This window comes from Rhamphochromis sp. 'chilingali', assembly GCF_963969265.1.
Source record: "Rhamphochromis sp. 'chilingali' genome assembly, chromosome: 17".
Classification (NCBI taxonomy): Eukaryota; Metazoa; Chordata; class Actinopteri; order Cichliformes; family Cichlidae; genus Rhamphochromis; species Rhamphochromis sp. 'chilingali'.
Genome location: NC_137944.1, coordinates 13,649,697 through 13,665,845, shown reverse-complemented (window position 1 = coordinate 13,665,845; position 16,149 = coordinate 13,649,697). Strand labels below are relative to the sequence as shown.

At 39.2% G+C, this 16,149-nt stretch overlaps 1 protein-coding gene across 2 annotated transcripts in view; it reads left to right on the top strand.

Annotated features, from left to right (window-relative positions):
* adgrb2 (adhesion G protein-coupled receptor B2) overlaps window positions 1-16,149 on the top strand; it is a 286,719-nt gene that overhangs the window by 195,275 nt on the left and 75,295 nt on the right. For both annotated transcript variants that reach the window (XM_080863973.1, XM_080863974.1), the window contains one exon: window positions 14,330-14,456. In XM_080863973.1, coding sequence (XP_080720099.1) covers window positions 14,330-14,456 — 127 coding nt within the window. The remainder of the gene's footprint in view (window positions 1-14,329; window positions 14,457-16,149) is intronic.

The following is a 16,149-nucleotide window of genomic DNA, read 5'->3' as shown; positions in this document are numbered from 1 at the left end:
TCTGGCCTTGATATGGCTACTTTATCTTTTATGCCTGGATGACTGTCCTAGTTGGAAGAACACCTTGAGGAATTTCTTGGAATTTGGCACGAATGTTCACTCGGACTCAAGGCTAAGCTAATTAGATTCTGTTAGTTAAAGGTCAAGTTTTTGGCTTTAACTCAAGAATTCATAAGTGAATAATGGCTGTTAAATAAATAAATAAATGATCTAGCCTTTGTTTAACACCATAACTTAGGAACAAATAAGCAGCATTCGATCATAAGTCACATTTACACTAAACTTTGTTAGGCCCCTTGGCAGTGTGATCTTCTGTGCTTCAGAGGTGAAGATATATGTGAAACATCTACATTTAAAATCTGCTCATTAGCAGCAACATCCAATTTTGTGCACTGCCACAGCTTTGTGTTGTGTTAGAATTGGCTTTCCTGCCCAGGCATTGATTGATTGATTGATAATACTTTATTCATCCCGAGGAAAATTGGGTTAAGGGTGCCAGCCTTGCCAGCGCCATCTTACCCTTCCAACCATACTAGTGGTGCAACGGATCAAAAATCTCACAGTTTGGATCGGATCACGGTTTTAAGTCACGGATCGGATCAATTTTCGGATCTGCAGAAAAGAAAAAAAGACAAAATTTTAACATTTACTTATTAACTTTTTAAGTATTTTTTGCCTATTAAAAACATTCAACTCAAGACTCATTCCACGCAAATTAAGGTGCAATATAGGGCAGTACAGGGCTTTGTATCTACCACTCCGCTGTGATATAATGAGTGGTCACGGTCACGTAGCTTTCCGTTGACCTGAAGGTCCACCCGTTTGTAGTTGGGCAATATAAGATGCCTGGGACAGTTCAGCCATAACTTTAAACTTTTCCTGCTCATACATGCCTCGGTACAATCTTGTCACTGAAGTGGACGCGCAATGGGATATCATAGCGTGGCTCAAGCACGTTCATCATAGTTTAAACCCCTTGTTTTGCACAAGGAAATACGGCCTCCCGTCTGCAGCTAAACACCCAATAGCTTTTGTAATCGCTTTAGCCCGGTCGGACTGGGCAGCAAAGTGCTGCTTAAATGCCGCAATTTCCTCTGCTCCTCCACTTGGACCGCTAGCGCTGGCCATAACTATCGCTTGACAGACTGACCACGCGCACCATACACATACTTTTTTTTCCTTCTTTTTCGAATCTTCGGATCACGTGCCGAACCGTGGAGTGGGATCGGTTCGGATTACGGATCAACCGTGATCCGTTGCACCACTAATACATACATTACACAAGCATCACATGGGGAAGACAGGTCAGAGAGGTATAACAATGGAAAATGCACGTGAACACATGCAAGAAATCTGACATCTAATATTGTAGAGATACATATAGCAGTAGCAGAATGAGTACAATAAAGCGTAAAAATAATATCTTTATTGTCATTTCTTTTAGGCAAAGAAATTCAATGAAACTGCATCAGTGCAAATATCTCATATAGGTTTAAAATATGGCAGCTAAAAAGAAAATCTTACTATATATTATATTTAAGAACTCTAAAGTCTCTAAAAGTAACCATACAAAATTCTAAAAGGGAAAGTTTTTCATCTCATACATACGAGATGCTTCACATTTTGTAGGCATTCATGCATGATTGATTTTCTTTCTTTCTTTTTTGAATGCACAGTTCCAGCAGCATTTAGCAGAGTTAAGGATTTGGATGAAAACTATTTCTTAATCTGTCTGTCCTTCTTTTTAATGTCCTGAAACATCTGCTTGAGGGCAGCACTTCAAACAGAAAGTGTCCGGGGCAGAATGGATCTTTCAGGATGCTCTGGGCTTTTCTGAGGCAGCGGGAATTGTAAAGATATTCCAGGGAGGGGAGAGGGTATCCGATCAGCTTCTGGGCAGTGATGATGAGCCTCTGAAGCATTTGCTTCTCTGCCGCTGTGCAGCTGGTGAACTGCACACAGATGTAGTATGTGAGTATGCTCTCTATGGAGAAGCCATAGAAATCTTTGGGTGAGGCGGTTCTTCCTGAGGATCCTCAGGAAGTAAACCGTGCCCAGAAACTGGAAGTCCGGTCATGTTAGGTCAAATCAATTTTATTTCTTTGTCGGTATATCACAGATCAAAAAAAGTTGCTATAATTGGCTTCACAGTGTGTGCATCAAAAGATATCGTCCATCTTTAGACCCATGACCCAAATGAAGAACGTCTTTATATGATTTAGGAGTTTGAGCTCTTTGTTCATTCTTCACATTTAAAGTATTTGTCTATTTGAGCTGAGTAACTTGAGGCACATGTATTATAATCAAAAAAATGATACAATAAGAAGTCTTTTAAAAAGTACTTCCTTCTGATCGTCATACACAAACTACATCAGTTTATATGTGTGAGTCGACGCGGTGGGTCTGAGGAGGAGAAGAAAGGTTGAGACAGTTTTCTGTCACTGATTTTTTTGGGGGTTTTAAGCAGTGGCAGGCAGCATCCAGGTAAAGAAAAGAGAGTGTGTAGCTATGGCAACGTTTATCACTGACTGCTGGGAAGTCATTTAAATCCATCTCGGGTTTAGTTTGTATGCTCATGTTTATACAATAGGAGCCTTCAATTCCTAAAATTGCAGAATGTCATTTTCTTCAGAATGATAAAATCAAACGCAGATTAAAGTAATACCACAGTTAAAAGCTGTACAAAGACAGAGCTGTGACTTTTCAGTTCAGAGAGAGAAATCAGCTCAGCCCTGTGATACTGTGATATGCATTTCATTGCCAATACTGTGTGTGTTTTTGATTAAACATGTGCAGTACTACCTTTCTTCAATAGTAGCTAGTGCATTTTGAGAGGCTACATACATCATTCAGTACAGTCATGTGCTCTGTGTAAGAAATGGTTTCACAACTCCAGCCCTGAAAATCAGACTACTGTTTGGTTTCTGGGTTGGAGCTAGAAACACAGCTTTTGTTACCAGTGATGATGCGCAACATAAAATTACGTCAATTTGACACAATAGCTGAGGTTTGTTCTTCATGCTAGTTTGAGGTCCATAGTAGATAGTGAACTCTTGATTAGGCCACTTTGAGGGCTCAAACTCTTGTTTGAGCCCTCAATTGGCTCATTGACCCAATCACACACACATTAGTACCGTGGTTTTATCTGTACCTAAGCACTTTTTTCTACCATTGACACACAAGCTAATGATTGCATCAAAGGCAACTCAGGGTTTACTATCATGCCCAAGGAGGAGTTAGGGTCAATCTACTGATCTTCTGATTGTTAGATGACCTGGTCTACCACCTGAGCAAAGCCATAATGAAATCAAAGAGACCCAACTGCAACTGGTCACAGTGGTATCTTGAAAAATGCAGTGTAAGCAGTAGAGAGGTTCCTCGTGACTTTAAAAGGAGATTGGAAAAATAGAACTATGATGATCTCTTGCTTGCAGGCAAGTGTCAAAAGCATCAGAATACTCCAAGATGAGGAATGAAATGCTACAGCCTACTTTTTATATCGTTTCCTAATGCTTAAGCTTTACAAGGATCTGTGTTGGCACTCTTGTTGGCAATACCAGACTGGGTTATTTTGGGTATCAGATCAGAAAGGAAGCAAGTGTCATTGTGCATCACTAATGTAATCTGCAGCTGACTGGTGAGTGGAGGCAACCGCAAGGCACAAACCTTTATGTCCTGCACTGACCCTGCCACAAAAGCGATGCGTGCATCAGAAGAGACGCGTAAATTATGTTTTTCTTTGAGTCATTTCACCAAACACAGCCTTCAAATCAATAAATGTCTCGTGTACATTCAAAAACATAATCTGTACAGCCTTGCATGTAAACATCACGACAAGCTTCCCATAATCTTATAGCATGTTCTTCTGGTTATAAGACCAGTCTTTACATCGGCCGGTGGAACAGAGGAACGCTTAAAATTAGTTCAAATCTGGATTTGCATGCAGACACACACAAGCATGGGCTTATATTCTGGCAGATATGTTTGCTGCAGTATACCACAACAAATGTGTACTACTCAATCCTTCACAGTAGGTGGTATGTAGCGTTGAGGAAGCAGAGATGATTTGAGTCATGTGAAGATTTGTGTCAGTGCTTTCGAGCTATATAGTAAGAGGCGAGGATTTACTCCCCGCCTGGTAAATGTGCTGTCTGGCTCCCTGGTAGCCACAGAAGTAATGTCTATCAGAAAAGATAATCTCTTCTACACATTTGTTTTCCTGTTTTCACCACTGGATTCAACCTTGGTTCCGACTAGATCCCTAGCAGTATATACCATGCAGTATTATATTCAGATAAACAGCGCAGTTTAAAAAGTTTTGTTAAAAGAAAACTTTACGGTACTATTGCTGTTGATCTTATTCTTTGGTTGTTTAAAAAATAAATACAACATTTTAATCAGTCAGAAAAAAATCCATAATGAAACAACACATTAAAAAAGAAAGAGAAAACCCCTAACCCGCCCAATTATGAATGAAAGATGTAATCACAAGTAGGTTATAGAATACACATGCATGTTACCTTATTTAGCTCCACGTGCTTTCAGTAACTCAAATTTAATGCCATTGTGCTGAATTGTTTTATTATTTTTTCTGCTTTGTTCCTGTGTTTTCGAAAAGTTTCCTGTAATTCTCATTACTGTTGTAGTACATGTTGTTGTAGCAGTAATAGTAGGTTACAGCAGCATGACACGCTATAGCAGATATTGACTCAACAATAACTAAAAAAGATTCTAAATATGGCCCCACAAATATCTAAACAATATAAATACTATAACATAACACTTGATATTGTATTTTTATCTGAAGAGTTCCCTCAAACATGTTGGCCAAACAAATACTATTTAGTGCATCTTACACACAATGACACGGACATACAATAACATAAATTGCATTTGCAAATTACATTTGAAGAATAAAAATTAAGCAGTAAATAAAAAAAACTTTAGTTTCACATTTAAACAGCTGGAGCATCAGGAAATTCAGTGAGAGGAAGGAGTAGCATTTAAAAATGTCTTGACCAGATTAAAATCCAACCCGTCGGATTTAACATGGCAACGGAAAGCTGTGACACCAGGATGACCCTTGTGTTCTCTTATAAAGTACAAGCAGATAATCACAATGTGATTAAACATTTTGAATCCATGACATGTCGCCACTGCCCGCAGAGTTTAGTAATCTTGCTTAGTATGTTGTCTCTTTGGAATCAGGGTGCACCTCATACAGGGCAACAATAAAAACAGATGGCTTCTGTTTTTCCTCACGTACGCCACAAGTGTGAAAGCAAGAAAAATGTATTTATGTAACACATTTCACAGACAGGAGTCACAAATGCAGAAATAAGAGCAGTACAAAAATGTCAGGAAACCTCACAAAAAAAACCTAAAAGAACAAGGTAAAAATACACAGTGCATAAAAGCAGATCCAGTGCAAACATATTACCCAAACAGCCATCTCAACAAATATTTGTTAGCTTTTGAAAGATGATATCGTGCACATATCTCATCCTTGATACTGTAGCAGCTAAATTCAATACTTTAATTAACTACAACCTTTTCTCTGTTTGTTTTACTACTGTGGATTGTCATATCTTTTGCAGCGTTACATGCAGTGCTCACACTTCACTTTGTAATACGAATAAGAAAGCTGTGTGTGCGATGTTGGTTGGGAACCGATCAGAATGCAACCAGTTGGCAATCAGCTGAGTCAAGTTCCTTGTTGTGAAGAGCAGTGCAGATGTCTTGTGGTCATCGACACAGACTTTTTGTCAGTCTGTCTGAGAGATCTTATTTCATCTATTTAGAAAAGTTTCATGCACTCACCAGGCTACTTCTTGATATCTCTAACATGGTTTCTGTCTTATTTTCTACTCTAGTGTAACTGAGCAGTTAGTTTGACTGTAATATGTCAGTTAAGCACATTATTTATATGTGTAAATGCTAATACAAAATAAGGAAAAACATACTATATGAAAAATGCAGTGTAGTTTACACTAATACAGTGTAAACTATATTAGTAGTAGTTAAAATAACCTGAGATTATCAAAACAAAATGCACTATGTACAGTCTTCTTCTGTACATAGTACAGATCAGTATATAGTATAGATACTGATGGAAAAAATATTACTATATAAATTCACAAGTGAGCAATAAGTACATACTTCAGTTGTTATCATAAGTTTTTATCATTGCGATATGATACCACTGATTCACATGTACGCTGATGAATCTGAACACAGTGGTATATCTGAATCATTTCCTTCTTGAGGTCATTTACTTCCATAATACTCACAATTCCTTGATAGTACAGCAAACCCTCCCCTTCACACTGGTCCTTCTGCCTATGACTCATTAGCTCTCTGTTTCCACTGTCTATCACCAGCTCTCCCTCTGCCATAGACAATGACTTTACTCTCTCTTCTCTTCAAAAAGCTTTACAGCACTGGGTTACACACTGTCTGTGGCAATTTGCTCACTGTCTTCACAATTTCATGCAGTGGACATTATACCTGGTCCTGCAGTCGTCTAAAGACTTTATAGCAATTTGACTTCAGAGAATTCTTTTCTGTAATGAGGACAAAACTTTCTGTGATTCTCGTGCTACTGATTTCCATCTATGCGTGAAATAATTCTGTCATTCCCCAATGCTTTATTGCTGTTTGCCTATTCCGCTTCCACATTTTTATTGTTTTCCTCCTTTGCTTCGCTGCATTTCTGACCATTGAAGAACACAGGAAAAGGTTTTTTGCAAACATTTGACAACACCAAAATGAGTCCCGGGAAGCCGAGCAATGAACTTAAAATGGACTAAACTATTTTTTGCATTCATCTCCTAAATCGTTTTGACAGCATTTGCCAGCAGCTGAAATTAACTGATAATGTTAATCCTTATTAAATCACTGACAGCTGTGTAGAACAACATTTTCTCATGTAAAACTGGTTTAAATGCTTAGCTATGACTATATATTGAATGGTACCAACTGATTCAGATAAGTGGATTAAAGCGGCTAAAATTGCTTACATCTACTGTAAAAGCGCAGCCTGTCTATAAAGACCCAATGTGCATTTTGTTCTGTACCTTTAGCACGCTGGTGGTTGAAGAGACATATTTGGGATATTTGGGTCTCTTATGAATAAAAGCTGAAGGTGAAATGTTAAAGCATGACCTACAGTTATTTAAACATACCAGTACATGTAGTTTTTTTTCCGTGGAAACAAAGATAAGCTCTTGACCTTAAAAGTTAGCAGAAACAGCTTCTTGTAGGTGTTTTCATAGTAAAGGCATATCTCTAATGCCAAATGTATGCTACCTCTTGTCTTAAATGATATAAATAAACACACCATTGAATGGAAGTGCTCTTGCATCAGTCTGCATTTGGGCTGTATTTGCTGGTGTATCTAACCCTGGACAAACTTTTCCGTGAAGTGGAATCATGTATTTCAAATAACCTGGAGATTTCATTTAGAAACCTTTGTCCTAGTCTTAGGCATTCAAATCATGTTTTTTTTCTCAGACCTTGAGAGATCTCATTAGAGCTTGACACCACACAGTTTGAAAGAGAATACTAGATCCAAGATGTCGGAGGTTTAAAAAGGACTGGTTCCCCCTATCTTATCTAGAAAAACAGTTTTTAGTTTTATGGATTCAGAGAAGTTCTAAAAATTATGGCAAAATGTCAGTTTTAGGTTTTGTTTATCAGCTTTTCAACAAAGTTTGGTTCATTGGGAAAAAGTCCATGTCCTGTTTTTTTTTTTTTTAATATGACTATAAAGGTGCTGGCAATACATCACTACACTTTCATACAGCTGAAATCCCTTCATCAAGCCATTCAGTTTTAGTCATTCAAAGCATGTTTAACCTTTGTTTGCTGCTTAACAGGGGGCAATTGGCTTTCATAGCACTGCCCTTTCAGGCAAGATTTGGTGCCAATTTATTCTCAGTAGACATAAAAGGTCAATTTACGCTGTTGTTCAGAAAGTATTTTTCCTATTTTTTTCTTAACAGCCACAAAAACATTCTACCAGCAATTAGGAAGCAAAATGGGAAGCATTTTAATAGGTTTCTGCCACTGGCAGGTCAACATTTTTGCTTATCTGGTAACAACAGTGCTACTAATCAACATCTTGTGCAGACATACACATTTTTGAGAGAAATGTCCGAGCTCAGTGATATAATTCATATTTGTAAGCATTTCTGACAGGATTAAGAGTAATTCCATTGGTGATCTCTTAACCTTGCAATCTGACACTATCACAGGTCAAAATTTCAGTTTGTCCAATACAGTAAATCACCTTCAAAATGATAAGATCCCTATCAGCTGCAGTTCTGATTCTTATGTAACCCTTTAAGGCAGCTAAAGATAAAGTGCACATGTTAAATGTTAGGATACTAATGGTTATATTTATTGCAATGCAAAGCAGCGCAGTGCCTTGCAGCAGCAGCCCTCAATGAGCGCATTGTCGAGTTACAAACTCTTGTTTAATGTGTGTGTAAACTGTGTAATCCCCACTGAGCATGGAGGGTTATCACCAACTCTAGCATTCATTTAATAAATCTTTGTCAAGACCAAAGAGTAGATGTGTCGGTTACAGCAATTCTAGAAAGCAGGTTGATTTTATGTATATTTACACATCTTGTAGTTTTTTCTTATAATGCCAGGTGGAGCTCTTTGCAGTATACATTTGGATTCCATAGCCTATCTACCAACTGTACTAATATAGAGACCTGTTTGTACATCTGGTACCTGTTTTCCATGATAAGAAGAGCTGTCAGCAGTTCCTGGTCCATTCAAAGGCTATAACAAAAGTATCACAAAAGCTGCGTCCTTTTAATCTTTTCTCACCCTCTGATCCTAACTGATAATCTAACACTGTTATGAGCCCAGTGGGAGTCACAGCAGTGTTGTGAAGCCGTAGCTGTAGTGGATCTACAATGCCAGCATTCAGGGTTTGTGCCAACTTTGTGTGCGACATAAAACTAAATAAAAGTCAAAGCTGACTTTCTGCTGAAAGGCACAAAAAACCAACAGTGGAGTATAGCTATGGTAGATGAAGGTTAGCAGTCAATTAAGCTTGAAACTCAGCAGACAAAACAAAGAGGTCACAGATAATGTGTATTTGTGTGCCTGTGTGTGTTTGTGTGTGTGTGTGTGCGTGTGTGTGGTGTTATCTTTAGCGATCCCTCCCTGCTGTGTGCTGTCAGATAGTTTCTCATTACGCCAACTTCCTCTCTGCTGAGACTAGTGTAGAATACCGTGTGTGTCTGTGTGTGTGTCTTTATTTATTGCATGCAGTCTGAATGTTTGGAGCAGTAAATTAAAGGCTTTCATGTCCATGTATAAATTAACCATTAAAAACATGTAACACTTCACGTCCCTGTACTTATGTGAGCAAAGCCGTTTGGAAGTACTTAACTGGACATCATTTGGGAGGTCATATATAAGCTAACCAGCACATATGACTATGAAAAAAATGTCGATTTGTGTGTTAGCATACTTTCCCAACACGTAGTGCAACCTTTTAGAGTTCAAAAATATAGTTCCTCAACAAATTATATCTGTAAAAGTGGTCAGCTAGTCATTGTTGTGGGATGTATAACCATGGTAATTAGTGAAATGTCAGAAATGGGTTGCAGATGGACGTTTGCCTATTAAGAAATGTTTTTCCGTTGTTTTCTTGCAAATATCAGGATTCCAATGCAAGATAAAATAAACCAAATATATTTTAATAAACTTACAAAGACTGTGACCAAAGGACACTGCAGGGAAAAGCAGGATAAAGCCAACAAAAAAAATGATAATAATAATAAAAGGACAAACCAAAACTCAGGGGAATATGTAAGAATGAGGCAGGACACAACATGGCAAACAGCAGGATAAACAGAAAGTCAGACAAAGAGCAGAGGCAAAAATATATATTTGCTCAGGGGTGTGACGAGACACCAGTGGGAGGCTGTTTAGGGCAGGACAGCTCGGAGAGTAGCTGGCCCGTGCTTGTAGACAAATCCAACACTTTCATAGTGAACAAAGCCGTCACAAGGAGTATTTTCAATTTTTTTCCTGACTGGTTGAGAAGCACACGTTTTCCACTGACAAACAGGTGGTTGCTAGGGGGTTACTGTAGGTCTGTGTGATTGGAGCTTTAGCGATCATTTTCTCTTCAGCAAGCACTAGCAACCAGCCAGGGAATGCTCATTTTTACTTCATGACCAGTTAGACCATCTAGGCCTCTGTGACTGGGCCTTATTCAGCTACAGTGGTCGGTAAAATAAATGACGTATACACAAGCCAAAGAAGCAAAAATACCACACACATATTTCCTCATCCTTGCCATTCTTTTGCTCTCTCGCCTTGTCTTTTTTTAATCTTCCTCTATCTGTCGCTCTCTCAAACACACAAAAACACACAAAGCCCTGCACCATGTTGATACCTGTCAAGCTGTCTCTAAGCTTCACTGCTGTAACTCTTTTTCTGATCCTTAGTCTTTGAAGTGTCATAGTGCAGATGATGATCATCAGGGGATTGTACTCACATCTTATTAGTGACATTTTGATTTGAGTGTCAGTGTATGTGTGTGTGCATGTGTCTGGTTTATGATCCTGTTTGCAGTCCTTCATGTTCAGACATACTTTTGAGGGTTAATGTTGATACACTCTTGTCATTTACAGTCAAACTGATCATATATAAGTGGCCTGTCAGAGCAGAAATAGTCTTGAGTGGTATTTTTTACTGATCTGCAGTTAACGTGATGTAAGTGGCAAGCAGAGCATGTAACTTTTTAACTGTCTGTTTGCTTTTTTTTTGATGGACAGGTGTAAAAGCAACAGTAAAGTTTTCTTAACTTGAACCAGAAACCATTCAGCGTGTTTGTTTATTTCATTCATTTATGCTCTCAAATCCAGAGTTTTGTGCAACAGAGCTGTGTTAAGCGGGCATCACAGAGGAGTATCGTTGAATTCCTCTTTGAAAGCTATCCTTCTGTTATTTCCCCAAAGGTTGGATAAAAAGCTAAGATACCATAAAGACAAAACTAATCAAAACAGCTTGTTAATTTTATTGAATTGAAGCTGTCAGCCAAGCTTCCTCTCATTTAAATTTTTAATTGTTAAAGATATACAGATTTTACAGTCAAAGCATTTACCAAGTGCTGTTAAAGAGAGCAAGGGCTTTTCCAAACATCTTAGCTTTTTGATACTTTGCACATAGACAAAAAAAGTATGTCACAAAAACATAAAACTACAAGGGTCAAAATCAGTCCCTGTGAGGCCTAATAGTCAGTTGTGTATCCTTTTTGCTGGATAACAGCCTGCAGTCATTTGCTCTCTCATGCTCCTCCAGATGTGATGGCCTTCAGTTCAGCCCACAGATTTGTCAGGGCTTTGCCTAAGCCAGTCAGTAACATTCTCTTTGGCCTTCTGGAGGTAGTTCATCAAGGTTGTTGTCGTGTTGGAAGACAAAGCAACAACTCAGACTCAGGTTTGCTGCCGACTACTGGAGGTTTACTTTCAGAATCTTCACATTTCCGATTCCTTCCACCTTGACCAGATTCCCACTTCAAGACGCACTGAAGCGTCCCCACAACATAATACTGCCATCACCGTGTTTCACTGTAGAGATGCTGTTCTGTTTTGGGTTTTACACCTCTTCCCTCTTTCTCCAGCACAGGCAGTAGTTTAGTCTAGTTTATTCTCATCTGAACAAAGGATGTGCTTCCAGTTTGCATGATCCTTCTTCCGCTTGTACTCGGCATCCTTCACTCTGGCTTGAAGTGGCGTTTTTCCTGGTCTGAGACTTCAAAGTCCAGTCCTGTTCACGGTCCTACTGATGGTCTTTTTTGAGACCGCAGTTCCCAACTTGACTAAGTCATTTCCTCGTGTCTTGGTAGTTCTGTTGTTTTTGGACACATCTCACTAGTTTTCTTTTCAGAGTCTGTGATTTGTTTCCTACCTCTGCCCGGCTTGTTCTGCACTGTGTGGCTCTCTTTCAACTTCTTGATGATACTTCTCACTACAGTTCTTGAAACACTCTGATAACTTTGTTTATCCGTCTCCTGCTTTGTGAGCATCAACAATTGTTTTTATTAAGTCTATACTGATTAATTTAGTTTTTTCTCAAGTGGCAGCTCAAACCCTTGCTTAAGTTTTTATACTATGTGGAAAAAGTTTTAACTTCATTTAACTTGATTTTACAAGCTTAGAGCATTACAAAGATAACGCACATTATTGCAGCAGTGGTTTGTGCTACGGCTCAATAAAAGGTCAGTTTTTCAGGGGGATGATAACATTGACCCATCGGCAATAATTCTGTTATTGTCTGCAAGTAGAAATAATGTTATATTAAAAAACATGGGGAAATGTTTATAAAACTTTAAGTTTCACAAGGGGATAATAATTTCATTCTAAACTATAGATTTCTGCATATTTAATAACTTTCAAATATATAGGCTGTATATATAAATCCTAATAAATAGATGTCCTGAAACAGCCAACGCTTTATTAAATTTTCTCTTCATCCACTGCTGAGGGTACTCAATGCCATTAGTTTGGAATGAGGTAATTAAGTTCTTCACTAAAGCAGAAGAGAAAGAACAGCATATACCTCTCCAGTTGTGTTTTATCTTTCCTCCCACTCCATAAATGTGTATAGAACAAAATGAGCAGCACAAAGTTTGTGTTGTTTGCTAACTAACAAAATGATTTTCAAAAAATGGACATTTTAAATTGGTTTCTAAATTGGTGGAAATGTATTTGTTACCGTGATAAAGATATCAAGTACAGAGTGTTTTCTTTCACAAAGATGAGTCGCTAGGTACATTTTCATCACCCAAAATCCCTGCTGGGAAGCATTTGTTCTCACATAGATCCCCTTCTTCCCCTGCTAAAGATCCTTGTTTTGAAACCGGCAACTATTACCACAGTAACAGGAGTTGTCTTTAGCTTCAAATAATTGATTTTTTTTTCTTTTTCAAGCAGGTCACTGCTGCTTGAAATCAAACCGAGTCTCTTGTGGTCAGATTGTTGTGCCTACATGCTATAACAAAAGGCTGTACTTTGGAAAGTACAGTTTGTCAGATATCTGTGCAAAAGGTTTTTGAGGCTTTGGTTAAAGAAAAAAAAAATCCTATACACCTACTCCATATATTTGCATGCTACATTGAATATAGCCTGCGAAGTATTTTACTATAACCTAAAATATTCATGACAAAACATGAAAGTTTAGCAAACGTTCATGCTGTTTCAAATCTTGAGGTGACATTTCTAAAAGTTTTATACTCACTTAATCTGCTTTATCGCGACTATTTGCCTGCGGCCTGATCGGACTGGATTAACAATGAAACTGAACCCACTCTAACTGTCATCAGCTCTGATGTTTCTACTTTAAATCCTGGACGTTGCCACACCCGCTTCAAAACACAGAGAAAGGAACAGAGGAGAAAAAGAAACAAAAATATTTCTCACTGACACATTACTTGCTCCTTCTTTTGCCGTAACTCATGAAGCTGGCCTTCTTGACCCCATTAGAACATTTCTATGGCTTTCACCTGTCTCTGGCAACTGAAATAAAAGTATATCCAGGGTTAATCGTAAGGTTAATGTGCAGTGTGAACTCTCAGGGTAATTAGTTCACTTCTTATTGATTGACCTGAACACTCGACCTTCCGTTGGGAGCTTTTATAGAAAAGTAAAAGGGTGGGAAGGAGGGAGGCAACGGGTGGCCAAAAAAGACGGTAAAGATCCCAAGCAATAAAGCGTTCAAGGTTCTATTGTACGAGATTCTGGCCGCTTGCTTCCTTTGCAGTAATGTGTTAGGTGTCAAAGCAATTGACCATTTAGTTCCACATAAGCCCCATACACCATTTAGGCCTCACTGGTTTTTGTTAACTTTTCGCCGATGCAATCCTTTTCATTTTCCCCCCAGACTCTAAGGGCATTCTTCCATGTAAAGGGAGATGGGATAGATAAAAGGGAAAAAGAAAAAAAAGGATGAACAAAGACGTGAAAGAAAGTGTTTAGGTTGCTGAACACGGAGAAGGACAAGTGGGGTGATGCTGTAAAGGAGTAAAAGAGCATGGCGGTGCCCGAGTGCCGATCGCTGAATGTTAAACGTATATGCTGTGAATGGCTGAGCTCGGGGAGCTCGACGGGGAGGAACGAGTCCGTTAAAACTTTCTGTCCCCTTTTCACAAGTTGTTGGGCTTTTTTTTTTCACCTCCTGTATCCATGTGTAGTCATGTGACAGTTTTATTTTTATGTGTCTCACAGTCACTGTCTATGTCCCATGTGCCACCTCCCCACACCCTCTCTACCAACCCCACCCTTCTCTCCACCTCCAGGGAAGCTGGCGCAGAAAACTGGGGCACAGAAGGCTGCCAAACGCTCGCGTCAACCGCTGTCCATACCAAATGCCTGTGCAGCAGAATATCCACCTACGCCGTGTTAGCGCAGCAAGCTAAAGACCCGGTGAGTCACCTATGCAAAGCCTGATGTACTCTGTGGGACTTTGGGGTGTTAACGAGGCAACTACTACCAGGAGGAGAGGGTGCGCAGGTCAGTGAGCTGATTTTCTGTACGCAGACTCCAGCCACTATCCCCGTCAGACATATCACCGAGAACTACGTCTCTTAAGTCATTTATTGAGTTAACAGAAGGATATGGATGGCTGAGGCTGGCATGACTAGCAGAGCTTTATGTGAGATGTCTTACTTCATAACAATGAGAGCAGCCTGAGTGGGGCTGTCAGTTTTATAACTGTGACACAGTACTGTATAAATGGCTATTTTGATCACTGTGTGTTTGTCTAATTATATGTTGACTGGCTGTCATTCTTCCCATTACGCAAGTTTGGGGTTTATTTTTGTTTGTTTGTTTTTGAGCTTAAACTTGATGAAGGTCGGACTCTTTCAGTCCCGTGTGATGTGAGAGAGGCGAGGCGACGGGAGGAAGGAAGAGATTTTATTGTGTCTCTGTGTGACTTTTTTTTTTTTTTTTGCCTGGAGCACATAACGTGTTCCTCTATAAATAGTTCACGTGGCTCACAGTGTGTGTTTGACGTGACAAAAGCGGGCTTTTTAGCAGTTAATGGTAATGCACATTCTGATTCACTGACCTGTTCTCCTGCTTTAATGGTCATCTAAATACCCGATCACCTTCCTCGTAGATCCACCCAAAGGACCCTAATTCTCTCACTGTGTAACACCTCACACTATCACCCCATTTATTTTACACCTTACCTCTAATTCATTATTTTTACCCATTTTCTTGCTTCCCTTATTCCTTTTAGCTGTTTTTTTTTACCTGCGAATCTCTTGTAAGACCCCCCCCCTTGTCACTTCTTTTTTACCCCTGTTCACCTTGTTAACATTTCCAGTTTTCATTCTCACTTTATGCTGCAGCTCTGACCCCTACACTGTGGTCACAAAATGCTCCCCCTTGGCTTTGGCTCTTAATTTGCCTCTCTGATTACTTGTACTCAAAGCCCACGACAAGACCGGTTGCTTAAAATATTCAAAGGAGCAAAAGGAGATGAGGTTTGGGTACATTTTTGTCACACATTAAAATCTCTTTTGTGATTCTCTCTTTTAATAGTTAGTTCTCTAGTAAGCGCTGGAGAATAACTGTGTGTGTCACAGAAATGGAAAGTGATTGTAAGGAACAGAGGATTTGGAGGGTGGAGGAAATGTTCAACCAAACAGAAAAGGTAGTCTGGTCTCGGCTCGCAGGCAGCTTAGGGAGAGAGAGAGGGCCAGAGAGATGGAAAGTGGATGTTTTCTGCACTCACCTGTAATGCATTAACAACCAGCATTGCAGAGATAAAGAGCCGTGCACTTATGTGGCCCTGTTCGGCATAATGCATTGCTTCTGTATTGTGCTCACTGATGCCTTGCATTTACCCTTTGCTTTTTTTCTTTTTTTATAAAATGCATTTCTATCAGCTCATTGTTTAGCTGCCAGGCCATCTGCTTTACTGTTTACAGCAATGGCAGGTCAGTGTTTCCCACAAAAAAGCTCTGAAAAATCCGTACTGTACTTAGCATAGCTTTTGTCAGCAGAAGAACATCAAACATTGGGAACAAAAAAAAAATTGGAATTCATCAGTACCCCTATCTGGTCGCACCAAAAAGAAACAAATACAGTTAAAAGAGTATGAATATTG